Raw genomic sequence first — 22,153 nt, forward strand, 5'->3', positions numbered from 1 at the left:
GAGTAAGAATGGATGTGATACACTTAATTAAAGGATGACATAATGCTGTGGGGGTTTGGAGTTCACCTGAAGGACTATCATAAACCTCGTGCATTGTGCCCAACCTTTAGATCCTATTTGTTGCTAAGCAGCTGAGTCTATTTAGACAGGTGACGAGGTACTGCTCCACATCAGGGACACTTAAGGGCAGTTTCCTGGTCTGACTCCGTTCGGCAGCAGGTTTTTCTCAGCACACTCAGATGCGTTTTCTTCCCCAGAACATCTATGAAAGTTTGAAGAGGTGCAGAGAAGTCACAAACAAAGAACACGTAGATAAAAGTGGATGCTTGCTATTCACTCGGCAAAATTCACATTTGTGAGTTACGGAAACAGCAAAGGAACGCTCTCCACTATCGGGGCGGGATCTCAGGCGGGTTCAGTGAAGCAGAGAAATTCTCATTTGTCACCTTCGACTCATGAAAGTCAAAACTAACGTCTGCACGAGCATTGGTGGTTCAGTGGTAGAATTCTCGCCTGCCACGCGGGAGGCCCGGGTTCGATTCCCGGCCAATGCAGCTGCTCTTTTCTCACCGCTTTTAAAATTTTCCTTTTCCGCTGTTATCATTTAAAACCAAACCACCTCTTCGCTTTTTATAATGACGCTCAAACGGACACCAATTCCACGTCGGCTCGGCTGCGCGGACCTCCTCTCCCGTCCCACCAGGCTGGAAGTGACGCAGCCGGATTTGCCTTCAAAAATTGCCGGCGGCGGCGGCGGCGGGAGGAGGCGGCGGGCAGGGCCGGGGCGGAGCCAGCGCCGCTGCGGGAGGAAGGGGGCGGAAGAAGTGGAGCGGTGGTGGCTGGTGGCGCCGTGAGCTGCCGCCGCCGCCGCCGCCGCGGGTGCGAGCTCCGGAGAGGAGTAAGTGAGCGGGAGGGCCCCGCGGGGTCCGGCCGGGAGGCAAGGACAGGCGGGCCCGGGACGGGGAGCGACAGCCGCGCCTCGCGTGGTGGGGCCACCCCGAGAGTTCCCGGGCACGGGCGGGCTCTGGCTGCTCTGCCCCGCGGCCGGAGGGCGAGGGGCCACGGGGGTTGCTGTCGCGACAGCCGTGACCATGAGCTCGTTGTATCAGGGCTGTGGCTCACACGTGCTCGGCGCCGCACGGGGCAGCGCCGTCGGGGGCTGCCGCTGCCCTCAGGTGTGCGGCCGGCGCTCCTGGCCCCGCAACCCGCCCGGGTGGGCTCCGGGGGCTGCTGGCACTGGCCCGCGCACGGAGCTCTGCTTCCGCAGTCTCCCTTCGCCCTCCACCTGCTCGGTTGTTTGGGGTTTTTTTTGTTAATATGCAGTAATCTGCGATGATGCAAGTTTTCTCTCCAGAGAGAGAGAAGCTCTCTCTGGAGCTGAAATCGCAGGCAGCGATATCAGTTATCTGTTCAGCCGCGGACCTCTCAAAACTGCCAGAGAAATTTGTTAATTTAACATTGATCGTCAAAAAGAATGCCAGCCCCCATGAAGTGGGGAGAAAGTAGTCTGTTTAGTAAAGCCTTCTGAAAGGCTTAGCCTGGAAAACATAAAGTCATATGCCACCCATGCATCTCTACCTAGAGACTGATTTTTGTAATGTTTTTTATTTTCCGCAAACTGCCAGCCATGCTTATGTTTGTGGCTGCTGGTGGTTGTTCTTCTGCTAACCGTTACTGTTAAATACAGCAGCTGCATGAGAACCATTTTGTTTAGTATCCACTGGGTCTGGCAGCTCTCCTTCCCAAGTAATCAACACAGTCACTTGTTGATACCAAATGTTGCATGCCATGGATGTTATGAAAAAGAGTATTAAAGGTGGAAGGGAGCTCGGAGGTGATGCACGCCATTGTGTCATCAGTAAAAACTGTTTCCTGAAAGCTGTTACTTTGGGGTGTTTTTTTCTCATCTGGCTTGCCAAGAGAACTTTGCAAATATTACAGGGTTGCTTTGATGTCAGAGCCTGTATAGCAGGCTGAAATAATGGAAACATGTGCGCTCTGCCAAAATTCAGGCTCTGGCTTAGTCCAGACATTAAGGTTGGAGCGAAGAACTCCTTGAAAGTATTTTCCATGAATAGTTCGTGCCTTCTAGTCAGCAGGTCCACCATGGTAATTGACACACTATCAGTCAATCTCTTATTTTTTAAAGTTTGGGGGACTTCTTTGTGTTATGGGATTAATGCAGTGTTCCTGGATTCTAATGTATGACTGTGAGCAGAAATTACTTACAGTCATTTCCACTGATGATTTCTTGAAGCGAATGGAAAACGTGAAGTATCCCTGGGGTTTTCTTGATAATGGTTAGGCTGGTATCTTTCAAATGAAATACAAAAATAAGTTCCAAAACCTCATTCTCACAAGCTGTAGGGATATTGAACTTTTGTTAGGTTCAACCCTTACTGTTCTATGCTCTAGAAATATTTTAGGTCCTTGGAGCAAATAACTCCAAGTAACTAGAGGTGGGTTAATTTCAGGGAACCTTGTATACCCACAGCTGGCGTGAAGAGCTATTATTCTTGTTGTGAAGTCTGTGTGTTTGTACACAGTGAAGAATTAAACTTGCAAGACAAAGTGCTTAGGTTATTTCCTTTATATCCTGTTCACTGTAAACTTTATGAGCTCTTCTCTGTTTCAGTGGCTGTTGGAACATAGATAACTTCAGTGGTCATGATTCATGGAAAGGTTGTGGCTGATAAGTGCAGACCTGCTGCTTTGACATCCTGTTACGTGATAGCACCAAGTATTTGTAAATATATGTGATATTGCTAAGTATTTGTATATATTTTAAAGATTATTAAGTAGTGCAGGATTAGTTTTGTGAGAGTTTTAATCCCTTCAGTTCTGGTTTAACTCTGGATTCATGTGTAGTCATGCCTTTCCCATGTCCTCCACCCTGCTGAGCTGCCCCAGTATATTGTTGCCTTCTGCCACAAACTTCAGTCTGCTTTCAGATTAGTACTCTAACTCTTCTTTTTCCTCCTTAGAGCTGCTTTACCATCTTCACTTAAAAGTGCAGCAGACCCATGGACTCAGTGTACCAGCTCTGACGCTGCCTGAAGTTGTGGCTGCAGCAGTGGCATGTCCAGACATAAGCAGAGCCAGCAGCTTTTTCTGCCTCTCTTGTACTCAAGAGCCTTGTATTTGGAAGCCACTTCAAGCTCTTTTGCTCTCATGAGTCAAGATGAAGCAACAAATTAAATTGGTTTTCTAGTTTAAACCAAATTATGTTGCATTTTCAATAGCACTAATGTCACAGGTAGATTCCAATAGCATTATAAGCTTGAGTGAGCACCTTTTTTCTTTTTTTTCTTCCCACAAGTTGCTAGCTTAGTCTGCTTATATTTCCGTTTCTGCTTTCTGTCCTCGCATTCTCTGCCCTTTCTAACCTGAAAATGTCCTTGACTTTTTTTATTATGTGCAGTGCTATCCTTTTGGTCCCAAGCTTTCATATGTTTCTGACTTAGCCTCTTTAGTTTTGTTGTTATTTTTTCCTAATTCTAGTTATTTTCACATTTCCAGATGAAAACTATTCTTATGGAAACTTTTTTTTTTCTTTTTCTGTATATGTAAAGTTGTTGTTCTGCTTGGATTGCTCCTATAGCATTCAGTGAAAAAAGCTACCTATGACTTCCCTTTGTATTTAAAAGTCTAGTTTGGTTTTAGTAACTTGCTATTACTTGATTTTTAAAATGTCTATTAGCATCTTGCTCAACTTGTGATTTCAGCAGTGTTAGTCATCGGTTTGAATTCTCAGGACAGGCAAACAGGTGTATCTGGTAGGATGAGCAGGAGTGGAAAAGCTCGCTCCTAAATACAGCAGGGAAAACTTTAACATCTGTGTGATGATCCATACAGCAGTTGACAAACATCTTCAGGCTCTTTCTCCTGAGGTTAAAACCAACAAAACTCCCAAGCCAAACTGTGTCTCCAAAGCCTAATTAGCTTGGGATATGTTAATCTTTGTAGTTGGTGGTCACATTACCTGTATCAGCTTGGAGACATCATGGCCAGCTGGGCGAGTGTCTGGCTGGAGTGAGATTACACCGTGTAGGTTCTGTGATAGCAGGTTCCCTGCTCACCCCACAGGTCCCCTCTGCAGGAGTGGCTGTGAGCTCTCAGAGGCCCCTCTTCAGCTCTGCTGCTGCCAGAGTTTTGCTGTTCTGGACTGAAAATTTTGTCAGCAGCTTTTGCTCTAGTGGAAGCTGGGGAAGGAAGAGGAAGGAAGCAAATAAAGAAGAGGATGTTGGCTCAGGAATGCCTGAGCTGTGTTTCTGTGCATGAAACTTCTTGGGAAAGGGGCAGAAAAAGGAGTGAAAGCCCTAAAATGTTTGATTTGTACTTAGCAGCCCCTCTTTACAATGGAGAGCTCACATTTTAGCAATAGGTTGGCAGCTGTGTGCAAAGGGTGGCTTCTGAAACCTCTGATAATGTGTCTGATCTCGACCCTGACCTGGTCCTGAAATATATTCAGTCCTAAGTCTGTTTATTGCGCATGTGAATTTAGTGCCTCTTACATTCTTTAAATAGTTGATCTGTATCAAGTATGCTTCATCCCAGGGCTTAGCTGGAGTTGCTTGTCTGCAGTTGCTTCTTCCTGGCACTGGGTACAGGTACCAAAATAAGAGCAGGATGACTCTCTTGCAGGCGTGTTTTTTTGCTGATCTTAATGTTTTCTGTGCCTAGTTAGGAAATTATGAGTAGAGTGGGGAAATTCTGGGTGTGTAAGAGACAAAAAAAGCAGAGATAGCATGAGTGTCTTAAAGAAGAATGGGCTGGGGTATGTAAGACACTGACAATAATGTGGGACATTATCATTCTTTACAGTGCCACTGTTCCATGGACAGTGGCACTGTAAAGAATGAGACTACTTCTACTGCTTCTACTTACACTGTACTTGTACAGATAATACTTCTATACTACTCTAATCTAAAAATGCAGATTCTGTTAGGCCTGCAAAGTGGAAGTAGTCACAGTCTATGATGTTTGCTCCAAAAAACCGCAAACAAGCCCCACTGACAGGGAAAAACAGCATGGTTTGAACAATGTGTTAAATAAAATGGATGGTTACACACTAAAAGTTTAATTGTGCCCTTTGCTTACCTTTCAGTGATAACTTAAAGAGCCTTGATGTTTTTCAGAGGTTTCTTTGGAGGTGTAAGAATGAAAGTGATAGGAAGGTGCAAGCTGGAAGGTGGATGTTTATTTCAAAAAAACATTAAATAAAATTGAAGGATTTAAAACCTAATGGAAGAATAGTGTTTTCCACAAGGCAAAATCAGACTGTTGAAACTCACATGCACGGAGTGTTAAGGTGAAAAAAAATTAATGAAACATAATGCGTTAGAAAGAAGGGCTTTGATTTATTGCTTGTTTGGTGTTTTTTTTGAACCACACAAGACAGGCAAGGCACAGTAAAATACTGATTTATCTTACAGTAGAATAAAGAGGTAAGGAGAGTGTGCAACTGTGACTTGTAATAATGCATTTAAATCTGCATATCTTACATGGGCTTTTTGACAGAATCTCCATGATTAAACAAAGCTGTGAAGTGAAAAGCTTAATTTCTACTAATAGAACATCAGGTATCTTTTTATGTGTATGACATTCATTTTACACCTTTTTTTTGTAACCAGTGTTTTCTCAGCTTCCATGTTTTGATATGCCAAATGAGGTAATAAGCATATGAAAATACTTGGAAAAAATTGTTTCAATCCTCAGTTGGTTTTTTACTTCCTTAACATTTCCTGGTGTTTTTCAGCTTCATGTTGAACATGAGCCTTGTTATGATCATTGAGAATGTGAAGCTGGCCCGTGAATATGCCTTACTGGGAAATTACGACTCTGCCATGGTCTACTACCAGGGAGTTCTTGACCAAATGAATAAGTATCTGTACTCTGTGAGAGATACCTATCTGCAACAGAAATGGCAGCAGGTAAATAGCAATTTTCTGGGACATTTTGAGGGAAAAGCATTGAAGTAGCAAGAATTGCCTATGTTATTGCAAACAAAAATATAAAAAGACTTAGTCCATTCTCTCACACACTGGTGTTGTTATATGTAGGCTTCTTTTTTGTTATATAGACTTGTTTAAGTCATCTTTATGATTCTTTGTCTGACAAGTGGCAGAACAGTCAGTGGAACATGGCTCTGAGGAGCAGGTGCACTATCTGCTCTGACAGCTATGCTCATGAGTACCCCTGTTATGCTCAAGTTTTTTAGCCTGGTATCTTTAAGGTCTTATTTCCCTCAATATTTTAGTGAGACTAAGGTCCTTAACAGCAAGTTGATAATTTGTCCTCAACAAAAACCCTCTCTTGTTTTCATTGATATTCTGCCTATTAGGATGATACTTTTGATTGATATTTAGTCTGTTAGGGTCTGTCATACCTGTTTAATCTACAAAATTGGTCAAAAGTCTCTTTGATATTAAATCCAAAATCTCTTTGTTCTTTAAATGTGCTGGGGAAGGCAGAAAAACCTCCTTAATATCTAATGTGCATAATTCTTGTTTATTGAAGTAGAATTAGGTAGCTCATTAAACCCTGTGGAATCCATCCAGGCATTTCATGGGCTTGAACAGAGGACTGTTACAAACTTATTTCCAATGTGCTTAATCTACCTTTTTTTTTTTTTTTTTTTTTTAAATCAGGTTTGGCAGGAGATAAGTGTGGAAGCTAAGCATGTGAAAGATATAATGAAAACACTGGAGAGTTTTAAGCTAGACAATACTCCATTGAAAGCCTCACAACAAGAATTACCAGCTCATGATGCAGAAGTCTGGTCTTTGCCAGTACCTGCTGAACGTAGGTAAGAGAAAACCTGGAGACCTAAATTAATATTTATCAGGACAAAGTGTGCTTAGACTTCAGCCTGTTGTGGTGTAATTCTTGTTCTTGAGCTCAGGTGTGTGACACTCACACCAGCAGCTTGACACCACTTGTGTTGAAGGAAGTGTCAGGTGAATGTTCTGGGGGTTTTAGCTTACATAGTCCTAACTAATGTCAAGGTTTTTCCCCCCACACACTGTTGCCCGAGTTGTTTGGTTTTTGGTTTTGAGTTTTTATTTCACTTTTGTCTCTGTTGGTGTTAATTAGCTGCTTCAGGATGCTAAAGACATTGTTCTCTGTGCCTAGTGGTTTTTGTTTGGTTTTTTTCCTTTTTCTGAGAGTAGGTATCTGACCTGGTTCACTGGAGTATGCTGACGTGCCAGTGGTAGCATGAAGGATGGGACAGGAGTATGTGCAAAGCAGACAAAGAACTGTGCATTTTGACAGAAAGTGGCTGTTAGATTACTTTAACTGTATTGTCAAATTATTGTTCGCTGGTTAATTTTTTCTGCTCTCCATATACAAAGCAAGGCACTTGTTTTAACCAGGTGGACCCTGAGCTTGTGGCACAGGGAAAATGGATTTTTAGTCACTATCTAAAAATACCTGTCTTGTTGCTGACATACAGATTTTTATCTTGAGCCAATGGCTTTTCAGTTTGTAGCCAGTTGATTTAGTTATGTGGTGCTCACCAGTGGCTTTACACTGAGGCTTTTGCATGTGTTACAACTAATTAGACCTTCGCCAGGACCCAGGAAGCGCCAGTCTGCTCCGTGCAGTGATTGCAGAGGGCACAGCAATCGTGTGAGTGCAGCTGCCAGAGGCTCTCACCGTCCGTCCTCTCGCAACCCCAGCGATAAAGGCAAGGCAGTCCGCAGCCGGGAAAAGAAGGATCAGCAAAACAAAGGAAAAGAGGAAAAGGTAAACTTGAAAATAACTTTGTGGACTTGAGAAGCTCACTTGTGCTTTCTTACTACTGAGCGTTTTATAAAATGACGTGCCTATAAAATGTTTGTTCTGTTCATGTCAGTGTGCTGATTTGAATCTCACCTTGTAAGGTGTCTTTCCTTTGTGCACAGTGTTGGTTATGGATTAATTAAAAACAAGCAATTCCTCTAGGAGGTTGGAATCTAGTAAATGTATCTGAAGGTGGGTGCCAAGAAGGAATTTCCAGGCTCTTCTTGGTGGTGCGAGGCAACAGGCTAAAACAGATGCATAGGAAGTTCCACCTGAACATGAGGAAGCACTCTTTTACTGTGTGGGTAACCACACTCTGAAACAGGTTATCCAGAGAGGTTGTGGATGTTCCCTCACTGGAAATACTCAGGAACTGTGTGGACACAATCTTGTGCCATGTTTTATTTGTTTATGCCATGTGTGATGATGCTATTTGAGCGGGGAGGTTGGACCAGATGACCCACTGTGGTCTCTTCCAGCCTGACCCATTCTGTGATTCTGTGACATGTTTATTGCAGCTTGAAGGCAATTGTTTAAAATGATACCACTGAGTTTCTGAAGTCAAGCCTGGTGGAGCTCATTCACATGGAACGTCCTTGTGGCATAATTGCTTTGAGTATAATTTAAATCAAGATTGACTTGCCTCTTCCAAAGCTTATCAAGGTTAACTTAATCTTTAAATGAGAGCCTTGCTTTTTTTTTTTTTCTTTTGAGATATATTGCTAGCTCCATACTCTCTTCAGTTGTAAATGAACAAAACCCCAGTATACTTGAACTATGATCTGTTCTTTGCACAGTGCTTTAATTTTTGTGCTCTGGTCACCATAAATTTAGCAGATGACCAAGGTAAGAGACCATACAGGAAACAGCAGAGTCATTGTTTTCCAGGGTCTAAATAAATAAAATATCCATGCAATAGTTCATTAGCTTCAGCAACCTTAAGTTGTGGCAAGGTGTCATGGCCTGTGGAGGCAGTATAATCTACAAGGGTGGAATTTTTTAGCTGTGTAAGCTACTGCTTTTATTAGGAGCTAAATTAGATTGCCTTTGAGTGATAATCCTCTCCCCATCAGAATATACCCACAGAGACAGGATAGGTCTCTTTTTCTCTTTTACAGTTGTTCTGTCATCACCAGTGCTTGCTGTTAAATGTATAAAACCAGGGTATGTCTAGTGCATTTTATTTCCTTTCAGTTGCATGGTCTCTGCTGTTTGAGCCCTTTCAACTATGTAGCTTCTTTGCTTTGACTTCTGCTGCAGAGCTGCTTCTCTTCTGTTCATGTCCATGCTTCTGTATCAGTTAATTCGCTCTGGTTTTACCCCTCTGGTCTCACCATTGCTCATTGTACATATGGAAGTCGTGCTTAATTTTTTTTTTTTTGTGTGTCCCACATTCATGGCATATTTGTGACACTTTGAGAATTTGAGGTACTGTCAGTGTGACACTTTGTGGTCCAATCTTACATAATTTTCCCCTGCTGTGTCTCATAGTTTCACATTTCTGTGGGAGAAGAGGCAGAAGCTGCTACACTAGGATAGATGTATGGAATTTTGATTAAGTACCAAAACAAAGAAATTCCACCAGTAGAATATGCTGGCTTTGGGGAGAAGGAAATGGAACCAGGGCAGTACAGAAATCTGGGTGAAACACACAGATCCATCCTGCAGTGCAGCTTTAATACAGATGCTTCATAATTTTCATGCTGGTTCATGTTGCCACCTTCTAAAAATACGATGCTGTTGTGGACTGGTGGTAAAAATTCATTAGTAGCATGACCTTTGTAATGTATTTACATTTTATATCCTTTATATGTAGAACAAATCCACATCTGAGATTTCAGAGTCTGAACCAAAGAAATTTGATAGTACTGGATATGACAAAGATCTAGTAGAAGCTTTGGAAAGAGATATAATTTCTCAGAATCCCAACATCCGATGGTAAGTTTGAGTACTGCTGCTAGTCTCTTGAGCTGTTTCTGTTTCCTCTCACATGATATGACAAGAATTAGGTATTTTAACAGATACTTACATATATAAAGATACATACAGGTTTTCCTTACTGTCTTTAAATAGGCAACTAAACTTTTAATGTAGTTGAATACTTCTAGAGCTCAAAAATTTTTTTTCCGCACATAGATTCATATAATAGTTTGGGCTGGATGGACCTTTAAAGATTAGCTAAAGCAGTCTCCTGCCCATGGCAGGGACATCTTTCTCTAAATCAGGTTGCCTAAAGTCCTGTCCAACTTGGCCATACAAAGCTTCTCAAAATTTTCTGAGTCCTAAGATCAATTTTTGAGATACTCTTTTTTGATATAAAAGTTTCTAATTTCTGTCAGTGTCTCTTCATTTGAAAATCTGTTTTGCTACTCTGGGCCATATCAAGACGGAAAACTGATTAACAAAGAAGCTATGTCAATATAGGAGCCCTTTGAAATGTTGCTGGATGTCATGTGGCCACTAGTATAAAATATAACCCTGTGCCAGTACCTTTACATAAACGTGTTAAATATTAAATCTTATATAAAGGTTTAATATAAACCTTATATAAAGGTCATTTTGTGTTCCAAATGTTTCCAAGCTTAGGTGGTTTTGTGAGGATTAAACGAGCAAAATTCTTTTGGCAAATAAAGTAGGCTTAAAAGAAAATAAACTCTCACAAAATACTTTGTCTGCATGCAACTGTCTTGTATTTGAGTTTAATATTTAAATATATGTTTCAGTTTTTATACTGAATCTTAAATTATGACTTCAGATTTTTAACTAGTTCTTCATATAGGTGTGTTTTGAAACCAAAATGTTACTTGGGCACATGCTGATAAGAGAATGCCCTGAAAGTTACTTTCAAGGAAATAAGACCAGCCTATAAGGTATCTAAGAATTAATACTTTTGTAACTCTGAAAAATAATTCTAAAAATTATGGTCTTCAGCAAGTTGTTGTTGTAACAACGAAAGATGGTATTTAAGTAACAGGGACATCCAACCTCTCAGCAAAACAAGAAAGCATAATTAGCCTAAGTTTAACCAACGTGCTTTCTTCAGCTTATCTTTCTTTGAATAGTGACAGTGCTGCTCTGTTGAAATAGTCCATGGTTTTTTTTTTTTTTTTGCTTTTGCATCCATCTGGAGTCTGCCAGGCAGATGTCAATTGTAGCTGTTACAGGCTTTTGCCTTCAGAACATAAATAATTCAGTAAAATGAATTAGATTTATAGGAGAAGGAATGTGTAACAATAAGTTTAATTGTGCAGTTTTTTGAGCTGTGGAGTGATTCTTTTGCCTGCTGTCTGAATCTGTCAAACAACTTTCTATTTCTTGTCAGGGATGACATTGCTGATTTAGTAGAAGCCAAAAAGCTGCTTAAGGAGGCTGTAGTTTTACCAATGTGGATGCCAGAGTTCTTCAAGGGGATTAGAAGACCGTGGAAGGTATGAAAAAATCTGCTTCTGTGATCATAAGTAGGATTTTGAGATTGGATCTTGGCAGAACAAGGAATTTCAGATGTTTTACAGTTTAAATAAATTCTTCCTGCGTCTTGGTAACAAAATTTATTGTAAGTAATAACAAATAAAGATGTTAGTCAAATACTTGCACACTGTCTTTAGCTATGTGTTTGTGAGTAAGCAATGACAATAATTACTTACCTTTGAATAACTTTTCAAGGGAAAATATACATCCAGTAGTTTACTATTACACTAAACAAACTGTAAAATTCTCTGGTTTGATTCTTGTCCTAAAAGTGGTTCTTTTTCATTTTAATAGGGTGTGCTGATGGTTGGTCCTCCTGGTACTGGAAAGACCCTCCTAGCAAAAGCTGTAGCCACTGAATGCAAGACAACTTTTTTCAATGTTTCTTCTTCCACACTTACCTCAAAATACAGAGGAGAATCTGAGAAACTTGTTCGTCTTCTGTTCGAAATGGTGATTTAAGTTTCTGAACATGAACAAGGAGATAAAGAAGTAGAATCACCTTTGGAACAGTGAAACCTTACCAAGGTTTCAAACTTATAGCATGTATAAACAGCTCTCCAAGCTTGGAATGCTTGGGGCATTTCTGATTTGCTCATTTGCATTTCGAGATTATTCTTAATGGATTTATAAAAGCTGAAAAATAGGTCATCTTTTATTTTCAGGGTTAGCTTGCTACATTAGAGGTAGCTGATTATAAGCTGGTGAGCAGACTTGAATGGAAATCTAGGCGTGGAATTAATTGTTTTCTGGGTGAGAACCCTATTTAGGTTGTGTGCTTTGTTGCTTTTGTGGGTGGTTTTTTGTTTGTTGTTGAAAGAAGTGGCCTTCCAAACTGTAGCTGGCTTCAGAGCACATAATACTTGAAATAATACTCAGAAAACAGTTGTCTTTTTTTCCCATGTGTTACCAGGTGTGTGTGAAGTGTTTGCTAGGGTGCCCAGTGCTGAAGGGGACAGCAGAGTTACAGTTACAGTAGTCAGAAAAGGCAAGAAATAAAAGATCTTTTACATTATAGTTTGTTAGGCAGGATACCAGCTCATTTAATGTGATTGGTCAAACATGCAGAATGAACACAATGAACAGCATCTCAGTTGCTCTAATACATGATCTTTTATTATCCTGGATCCTTGTCTGTAAATGCTCTTGTTTTCAAAAAGGTCAGTTATCTTGCAGTTGACCTATCTCTTGGACAGGCTCCGTGTCATGATGTCCCAGCTTAACATTCATCCTGGCTTTAACTGAAATACTATTCAAGCAATCTGTGTTGACTTTCACAGTTTGAAATGTTACTCCTAATGTGGGAAACTGCCTATAGCTTATGAAATGCTGTTTATAGCTCTAACAACTACAGGACTTTGCCAAAAGCCCTTCTACTCCAGGCTCTGTATGAATGCACAGCTGCTCTGTGCCTGAGTGCCGGGGTCCAAGAGGGAAGGGTGGGTATTGTTTGATACCTGGGGTAAATACATCATTACTCAGCTCTGAATATGCTGCTGCTTCTTAAATGGGAGTGAACTGCTATTTCAGCTTGTGCTTTGTCTTTTTCTTTCTTCAGGCTCGATTTTATGCCCCAACAACCATATTTATTGATGAGATAGACTCCATCTGTAGCCGCAGGGGAACTTCGGAGGAGCATGAAGCCAGCCGACGTGTGAAGGCAGAACTGCTAGTTCAGATGGATGGTAAATAACCTGCTCACTGGGAGCTGCTGGGCTGGAGGAAACTTGAGGGACACAATAAAAGCCCCCAAAAAAACTTCATTCTTCAGAAGCAGTTTTTCAGAAGCCTTACGTGAAATTGGGGTTAAAAGCCACAAGTGACATTATTTAACCATCTTTTGGCCTCTGAGCTATGATCTTGTATTAGTGACTCAGAATAAGAAGGATTCAGTGGAAAATACAAGATTTCAAAAGAGCAGGAGAAAAAAACCTGCTTCTCTCAGTCTTTGCCTGGCATATCACTCACGTCTTCAAAATTAAATAAAAAGTGCTTCAAAAGAACTGTTACCTATTTTATTTAAACTTCAAAGGCAGCATTACATTTCACTTCTTTGGGATCTCTTTTTCTCCTAAAAATATAAATAACAAGTGAAGATCTTCTGTTTTATAGAAGTGGTTGGGAGAGTTTTCATTTTAAAACACTGATGTCACTACAAATATGTGGCTAAAATTTCACAAATCAATGAAGTTCAAAAGTAGGTAACAATGCAGAGTTGCTACAGAGGCCTCCATTTTATATTCTGGGGAGCAGAGAGAAGGAAAGGAACTACTGAGAAGTGCTAATCTATGGACTGCTTTGTGATAGAATTCCATGAGTCAGAAGATTTGCATGTTTATTTCTCCTTCTCTGATGTTGGTACCCTTTTATTTTTGTCTTTAAAAGCAGCAGAGCTCTAATACTGTTCTCATATCCAGTATGTACATAATCTGATTTTATTAGTAAGAACTATTTCAGTCCTTTTACTTAGGCATTAATAAATTGTGTTTTATATGCAGACTCTCAGGCAGACTAGGTACAGTAGCTATCCCACAGTCCAGTCCTGTTGTTTTAAGCAAAACCAGTAGATACAGAGAAAGCGACTTTAACAAAATTACCTTCTTCCCCTTGTAGCAGATTCATAGTGTTTATAAACTGAGGTGTTCTGTTTGTCTCTAAGTTGTGATTTATCCACCAAATTTAAGCATTCACTTCGGCAGTTTGCACAGTCCACCTGTACATATGAAGCCTTTGGCCTGACTTCAGAAGTGAAGACACCTTGTAGGGGACTCATGCTGCTTTTGGGTGGCTGTTGGTGAATACTGTGGGAGATGTTGGTTTTTGGTGTGATGATGGTATTGGGCGTTGCTTTGTTTCCTTGCAGGCTGCTACAGATGTTGACATGAAAATTGAACCACTCTTGTGGCAGAAGTACAAACAATTCTGCTGTAAAACCATTGATAAATGGTTTTATTCTGCTGTAAAACCACCATGATAGAGAAGAACTTCCTGGTCTGAGCAGTGCCCTATGCCCTTCCTGCTGTTCAAACCAGGCTGTCCTAGAGATGAAAAAGCGAACTCTTGGTGATTCAATTATGCTTGGACTCATTAAAGTGCAGTAGAGTACAGTTCTGCTTTAATACTTCTGAAGTGTTTTCTCTGTACATGAAATTTCAAAAAACATGTATATTTTACCTCCTCTTTTCTGCACTGCAGGTGTTGGGGGGGCTACTGAAAATGATGATCCTTCTAAGATGGTCATGGTACTTGCTGCTACTAATTTTCCTTGGGATATTGATGAAGCCCTAAGACGGAGACTAGAAAAGAGAATTTACATTCCTTTACCATCAGGTATGAAGAATTGGGGAGAGGAGTGGTTAAAAATTCTAAAATCTAAACTTCATCAACCTTCCTTTAGTGCTTATCACTTGGCTTAAAAATCTAATTGATATGTGTATGCAAATTCACTTATGGATTCAGGACCAGCTCAAATCTAAACATGAACATTTACCCTTGCAGCAAGTACAGCATCCTTTTTCTCACTCTTCCTTCATATCCTCCTTCAATTTATTGTTTATCTTCAGAAAGTAAATTGTACAGACTCAATTTTCTTTCCTGTGATTAGCCAAAGGTAGAGAGGAACTCCTCAAAATAAATCTGCGGGAGCTGGAACTGGCTGATGATGTTGACCTTGCAAACATAGCTGAGAAAATGGAGGGTTATTCAGGTGCAGACATTACCAATGTATGCAGGTAAGCTGGCATTGCATCATTTGTGTTACTACTGCTGCAAACTTTAGGAAAACTGTTTGTAATGTAGCCAGTTTACATGATTAAAGTTATTGGATAAAAATGGAGTGTAACTTGTCTTTCATGTATGGCTAAAAGGTGAAATACTGCATTAATATGTACCTAAATTTCCATTTGAAGAGTAGTTGCAACCTAGTAATCTAATAAGCTGTGATTTAGGTAAAATTCCACCTTCTTTCATATAGACTAAATTCCATGCATAAGGATTATCCAGAGGATGGTAAGCTTTAACTTGTGGAGTTGCAGTCATTCTCCTTGGGCTATATGACTTCTGCAGAATTCTGTGTGTGAGAGGCAACAGCGATAGAGGTTGGAATAACTAAAGTAAAAGCATGGAGTTTTCTTCGTTCATGACATGGAAAAGGTGTAGAGTCTTGTGTGATGATACAAGGGCTGTGTACTCAGCACATTGGTTTTTGTGATGAGACTGACTGAAGTTTTCTGCTACCTCCTTCATTTCCCTGTCTCCTCAGTACTGTTGGCATACAGTTGTTTGTGGGCCTATTCTCTAGCCTAGATTCCTGAAATAATTGACTAAAAATAGCTTCTTATTCTTCCCTTGTATTTTCTTTGAAAAATTGGAAAGGGGAGGGGTCTGATCTGTTAAGAGCCAAGTGTCAGCTGTCCTGTTTGCATCAGAAGACTTGCACTGGCACAGCTGTGGCAGTGGCAAGCTCTGAGACCTGCAGTACGGGACAGAGAACTGAAGCTGCTTGAGATGCTGTTGTCATCTGATGAGCACCTGTGTAACGCTGCTTTCAGGCTTTGGAGGTAGCCCTGAAGCATGGCAAGGCAAGGCTTGAGCTCCTAGCTGCTCCAGCCCAACTTCTGTGGGCTTTGAGTAGGGTGAGAGAGCTGAGTAAAAGCACCTCCTGGCTACTCCCTCAAACACGGCTCCGTTTCTTGCCTAGATTCTTAACGGGGCTCTGCAGACACGTGTCAGCACAGCTGAGAGGACAGTGTGCTGTGCCACAGGGATGAAAGCAAGCAGCCTGTACACAAAGCTGCCACCAAAGGCTCTGTCTCCAAAGGCTCTGTCAGCAGGGCCACTGCAGGCTGAGCTAAAAGTTTGGAGCCTCAGTAGAGTTTCCTGGACAAACCTTGCGCAGTGTCTGGGAAATGAATGGTATGTTAGTTGCTCTGCATCTGTGTTGTGGAGATTTGTTTCATTTTGTAGGTGTGTGAGATGAATTTCTGGTGTTCTTTTGGTCTTTGGTTCTGCTTTGAAAGGAGTTTGTGCTTATAGGTTCATGTTATATGAAAGAGTTTATTTGGTCTCCTGCTTTGTGCATTTTAGCTGCAGTTTGTCTCCTCCAGTCTGTTCGGTGTTTGTTGCTTGTAATTAATTTTATAGTGAATATTAATACATTTATTTTAGAAATGAAAATACTTGTAATGTTTTTCAGTGAAATTTATGTGTGTATGTATTTGTGCACAATTACTTTTGTTTTTTTTAACCAAAGCCCCTTTGTACAAATACTATAAAACAACAACAACAAAAAAAAGCAAACAGATTGAAAAAACACAAAGAAACATCTGAATCTTCTACTTGTGGTAGTCTCTGAAGTGATGACTGAGGTGACAGCAAGCAGAAATCCAGATGAACTGAGATTTGGATGTTAATGATTTGAAATCACTAAGAAAGTACTGACATTAGCCTGTGTATTTACACTTCGTTCATGGTGTCAGGAGCAATAGCTCTTGGATATGATTTTGTCTCAATGTAAATGAAACAAAGATGTGGATGATTTAAAAGTGCCTTTTTTATGGTTCAGACTCTCTGGCTATAAGCAGAGTAAAGTTCAAACCTGTATGCTATGTCAGTCCTTGCTAGTGACACAAGCAAAACATAAGGAGAAGTGGACCAAGAGCTCTGGTTTACTGAAATTACCCTCCTATCTTAGAGGATTTGTTGTGAAGTCCAAAGTTTGCTGAGCCACAGTGAAAACCAGTCAGAGGTAACACTACAGTTCGTAGCAGTCAGCATATAACCAGGGGGAAATGAAGGTGATCCTTCATTTAAAAATTCAGGAAATACAAAATGCATCCAAATTGCAGATTAGATGTGAGTATGAACTAACTTTGGATCATTGTTTTGGGTGGACTGTCAATGTTAAAAGGCCTTTAGAACAGAACTGGTCCCTGCTGTCTGGCAGTGGATGGCTGCCCGTGTTTTGAATAGAGCTTTGGTGCTTCTTGAGGCACCAAGAGTGTATTTGAGAAACACCAGGAGTTCAGTTTGGAATGACTGTCCATGAATGGCGTCACAAAAGGAAGTGGTGGCAGCTGCACTTCAATTCTATCAGTGTTAAGGTATGATGGGCTTGTTTGGTTGGCTGGATTGTTTTTGCTGGACTTTCTGTTTTTTTAAACTGTTGTCTGGCAGAAAATTAGATGCATGGAATGTCCCCTCACCCCATTGTGTAACAGTAGCTTATGGTTTGCAAATGATGTTGTAACAGTGAAGGGTGGTGATACTTGGTTGAGATAGAGTTCAATGAGGCAATCTTTTGATTGTTCTGAAATTTTAGTTCCTGCATTAAGGGGTTTTAATTTATTAATTAACACTGAGATGAGCTCAGTTGGTGAGAGCATGGTGCTAATAATATCATGATTGTGGGTTCGATCCCTGTAAAGGTCATTTAAGAGTTGGACTTGATGATCCTTGTGGGTCCCTTCCAGCTTGGAATATTCTGTGATTCTGTGAATCATTTAGTAAATTCCTAAAGTCTGACAGTTAGGGTTTCCTTTAGCGGGAGGTATTGAAACAGAATATACTCAAACCATTTTTCTAAATCCTTCCAGAAGACAATGTGTAATATTTTCTCTCTTTGGAATCTCACCTTCTGACATGACACAATATACTGTTGTGATAGCAGCGAGATTTCACTTCCATCTTTTATACTGCTGGACAGATTAGCAGCGTTTTCTTGTTGTTATCAGATCTAGAACAATGAATTAGCAGGAACTTCAGCCTACCAGTGTTACCTAATTATCACCTCACTAGCTCATCACCTGCTGCTACCAGATTTACTGCTGGAAATCTTAATGTAGTCAAACCTAACACTAAAGAAAATGACACTTGTAAAAGTGCTTAGTTCTCATTAAGGCCCGAAGTTTGAGGAGCTACAGACAGAACAGATTTTGTTATTTAACATTTAGCTCTTGAATGTAGAGGTTGGAGGTAGATACTGTTGACTCCTCCGTCTTTGAATTGGGATTCCTGTTCAAACCAGGAAACATTCAAAACACTCCAGCTACCCCTTCTATATGTAGGAGGAGTGAAATTGTTATTGCCTTGTTCCTGTTTAAAAATACTGGAAACAGCAGCTACATCATAGGCATGCAGTGACATCAGCTTGTCTTTACCTCAGTCAGCTTGTCTTTACCTCTTTTGCCTAGCCTATGAATAGTAGCTCTTCAGATATCTGGCGAGGATAATGCTATGTTTGAATAATAGGGATAACATGGTATTGTGGCTTGTACAAGCACTTGGAGATCTTCCCATAAAAGTTTACAGTTCTTTATTGAATGTGTTTGAATGCAGCAGCTTTACTGGAATGCTGTGTTGAGCCTTTCAAACAACTGAACTCACCATCCTGCATTGAGTAATGATTTTATTTTCTTACCCTCCCAACTAGAGATGCATCATTGATGGCTATGAGGAGGCGTATTGAAGGCTTGACACCAGAAGAAATCAGAAATCTTCCCCGAGATGAAATGCACATGCCAACAACTATGGAAGACTTTGAAATAGCTTTGAAGAAAGTTTCTAAATCTGTTTCTGCTGCGGACATTGAGAAATACGAGAAATGGATAGTTGAGTTTGGATCATGTTGAGTTGTGTTCTCTCAAAGAAACCACCTTATGTCTTAAAACAGCTTTAGAAGTGATCGGTGATGTGTCGGTGCACTGCACGCTCTTTTTAACTTTTGTAATTTAAGAGCAACAGATGTCTCAATAAATTTTTTTCTAAAATGCAAGTTCTGCCTAGCTCTCTTTGAACTAGCTCAGAAGTCACCCATTTTTCTCAAATGCTGATGGTATCTGATTTGATTTTCAAGATTTTAAAATTACTTTAAGACTAGAACTCCTTTCATCAGTATTTACTCTTGAAAAATTGCTTTTGTGTCCATAAAACCCCCCAAGCTAGACCTGCAAAGTGAGTCAGGGATGCTGAGAACTTGAAAATGGATCAAACAAGATGCAGTTACACAGATCGTTTTCCTAGCTGATCTTGGCGAATTCTACCATTAAACTCTTGTTAAAGAACCCATGCAAAGACTGAGATGTGGAACAGCAACAGTCATGCTGGAACAGTCAATGGAGTTAGTGAAGTTTGAACAAGGGGTTAAAATCATCATGGGTTTCCAGTAGCCATTAAATAGTTTTAAAATACATCCAGCTGGTGTAAACTAATTCTGTGCAGCCAGCAGTGATGATGTCACATGTGTAGTATCCTTGTTAGGCTGAGAAACCAAAAGCTTTCTGGCATTAATTCTGAAATAGGTGTTTCTCCCTTGACTGTCTGGTACTGCAAGCAGCAAAACATTAGACTGGTGAATTGGGTCCTGGGTTACACAGTTATTCTGGTAAGGCATCTCGTGTTGTGTTTGTGCTCAATTTATAACCCTGATTTTACAAGTGACATAAAATCTTAATTCTCATTTTTCATTACTTAACTGCTTCTACATTATCTGAGTCTGCAGTAACCATCCAGGTAATAATTTTAGATTTTGCTGAACAGTGGTAATTGTAATTAAACCACCTTTAATTTCTATCCATCTTCTACTGTTTGGGAAACACTTCTTCCTGCTAGCTTCTCCCAGTGCAGCCAGCTGTAGCTCTGCTTATGGGTAAACTTCATTATTTTTCATGAATCAAAGAGGTCTGGACTTGTTCTAGCTGGTAAATACATGCTGTATAAAGCTGGCTGTGGAATTCCTGTTCATAATGGTAATGCAAAGCTGCAGTCTGAGTAGGAGGCAAGTGCATCTCAAAGACACAGCTGTGTAAATGCCATTATTGTGAGCATCTTGTTCACGTGCCTGACATTCATCGCTATGTTGTGAGTGACAGCTGGACACGCTGAAAAGGAACTTCCAGCAGTGTCAGCAATAAGAGGCTCAAGTTAGACACTGAGATCTTGTGAGAGCTCCTGAATCCCTGGGTGGACCTGGCACGATGAGCCCAGAAATGAAAGGAAAAAGTTGAGGCGAGTACATAGGCATGTATGCTTATAGATGTCCATTTCCAGAATGGAAAACAAGTTTACTATTTTCCGATAGTCTTATGTGTCAGAGTTAATAAAAATGTGTGCTGTTTTGAAGATGTAGGTTCTCTTAATACTTATTTTTCTGTTTGTATGTAGGGATGAGAGTGTAGCTGTTAGGTTTGTTGCAAATTTCTTCTCCTAATTCACTGCAAACAAACCAGAATACTTAATCTGTCTCCCACATCAGAAGGGAGAATAAGCAAGCTTTGGACCTTGGCAACAGTCCATTAAGGGCCCACTTAGACTAAGTGTGATATATTTTGAGAACTGCTAAAGTAAACCTCAACTTAAAAGCAGTAATTTAGTACTCAACCAGCCCTATTCACTCTGATTGAACAAAATTAGCATCTCTAATGCATAGTACATGAAAGAAAAGTGATAGAGGCTGAATCTGTAGCTCATTTTGAAGTTCATTTTGATTTGGAGCATGCAATGTGGTGATACACAGTTCTGAGAGCAGGAAGGGCTGCAGTGAGGTGCTTGTGAAGAGATGATGTTGCTGTTTCTAGGAACCTACCACTATCCCACCAGGGATTTTTTTGGGTAGATGGCTTTTGTTGTTTTTTTTTTTTTTTCTGTTCCCAGTCTCCCCACATACCTTCCCCTAGAGGGCACATCAGTTCACATCCTGGAAAAATGAGATCTACCATAACTGGCATGCAGGACAGTTGCCCTATCCTTACTGTCTTAGTTGGGTGAGGTGTTTTTTTAATCAATTTACAAAATAGTTCAGAGTGGTGCCAGCTCAGAGTAGCACTCCTCTGAAAGGCATGAGACTTGTGATTTGGGAAAACCATGTGCATGCTAAAGCAGAAACACAAAAGCTTTAACTTTTTAAAGACTTGATAACTCCAGCTCCATAAAGCAGCAGAAACTGTCTGGCAGTTACTGTGTTCAAGATTTGCACTATTTTTAGAATTCTGTTAACATGATGGTGATACTTCTTTCCTGCTGCTTTGTAACTTTAGAGAAATCAGCCAAGTTTTGAAGCAGTACCAACACTTTCAGGCTTAACCATGCATTGGTGGCAGCTGTTTAGAGAAGCTAAATTGCCTTGTGGCTGTTGCAGGTGCCTGGTTTCCAGTTTCATAAGGAGGGATGCAAAGAGCACATGCAAACAGCTGCCAAGTTTCCATCTGCAGCTTAATTCCTACAGTGTTTATGCACTAAGGCAGAACTATTGTGTTTCTTGTCCATCCTATTTTCTTTTCCCCAGAAGCAGCTAATTTCAGCCTTGTACATCACTTCTTGAACTATGCTAATGGAGGGACCAGGCAATATCCATGTACAGACAAGTTTGTCTACACCTGTTTGAATACTTGCTGTTCTCTGTGCAGTCACCACTCCTGTGCTAATCCTAGCAGTTTCCTGTTCAGCCATGGGGAGCAATCCCTCTGCCACCCACGAGGTACTAGAACAAAAAAAAAAAAGGAAGTTTGGAGCTGGTGTGGTGTGTACCACACTGCACTGCTGGGGGGTGAAGTTTGGTTTGGTGTTTTTACAAGGCCAAGTTGGTGTTAGAAATGTTCCTTTTATCACTGCAGTGCTGTCAGCTCAGTGAGACATTGAGAGTAGTTCCTGTCACAGACCAGCATCTCAGTACCTTGGATCTCATTAAACATGTTTCCTTAGGGCAGGAGGAGGGGGGAATCCCAGCGTTTCTCCCTCACTCTAACAACTCCAGCTGTGAACACAGGTAATTCTGATCACTCAGATGGTAACTGTGCTCAGTCTACTGTCAGGTAGTTACTGTTCTGAGGTTTTTTTCCTATTCACTTTTTTGACAATTTCTGTAAGTAAGAACAATGAAAAGCTAAGAAACAGTGCCCTGAGTCTG

At 40.6% G+C, this 22,153-nt stretch overlaps 1 protein-coding gene and 1 non-coding gene across 4 annotated transcripts in view; both read left to right on the forward strand.

Moving 5' to 3' along the window:
* KATNA1 (katanin catalytic subunit A1) overlaps nt 1-19,024 on the forward strand; it is a 183,098-nt gene extending 164,074 nt beyond the window's left edge. The window contains exons 1-12 of one of the 3 annotated variants that reach the window (XR_007777099.1): nt 736-898; nt 5,759-5,933; nt 6,651-6,808; nt 7,566-7,749; nt 9,602-9,723; nt 11,108-11,213; nt 11,548-11,706; nt 12,812-12,938; nt 14,449-14,583; nt 14,858-14,984; nt 15,953-16,167; nt 18,683-18,830. Coding sequence is in view for 2 of the 3 variants with exons in the window: in XM_030236050.2 (XP_030091910.1) it covers nt 5,763-5,933; nt 6,651-6,808; nt 7,566-7,749; nt 9,602-9,723; nt 11,108-11,213; nt 11,548-11,706; nt 12,812-12,938; nt 14,449-14,583; nt 14,858-14,984; nt 18,683-18,881 (1,488 nt within the window). In the remaining variant the exon portion in view is untranslated. Of the gene's footprint in view, nt 1-735; nt 899-5,758; nt 5,934-6,650; nt 6,809-7,565; nt 7,750-9,601; nt 9,724-11,107; nt 11,214-11,547; nt 11,707-12,811; nt 12,939-14,448; nt 14,584-14,857; nt 14,985-15,952; nt 16,168-18,682 lie in introns of those variants that run through there. The other 2 variants (XM_030236050.2, XM_050972252.1) reach the window with 2 other exon arrangements.
* On the forward strand, nt 484-554 carry TRNAG-GCC (transfer RNA glycine (anticodon GCC)). Its single transcript has one exon. It is a non-coding gene; the product is annotated as a tRNA-Gly (tRNA).
* Nucleotides 19,025-22,153: the final 3,129 nt, after the last annotated feature.

Source organism: Serinus canaria, chromosome 3, assembly GCF_022539315.1.
Source record: "Serinus canaria isolate serCan28SL12 chromosome 3, serCan2020, whole genome shotgun sequence".
Taxonomy (NCBI): domain Eukaryota; kingdom Metazoa; phylum Chordata; class Aves; order Passeriformes; family Fringillidae; genus Serinus; species Serinus canaria.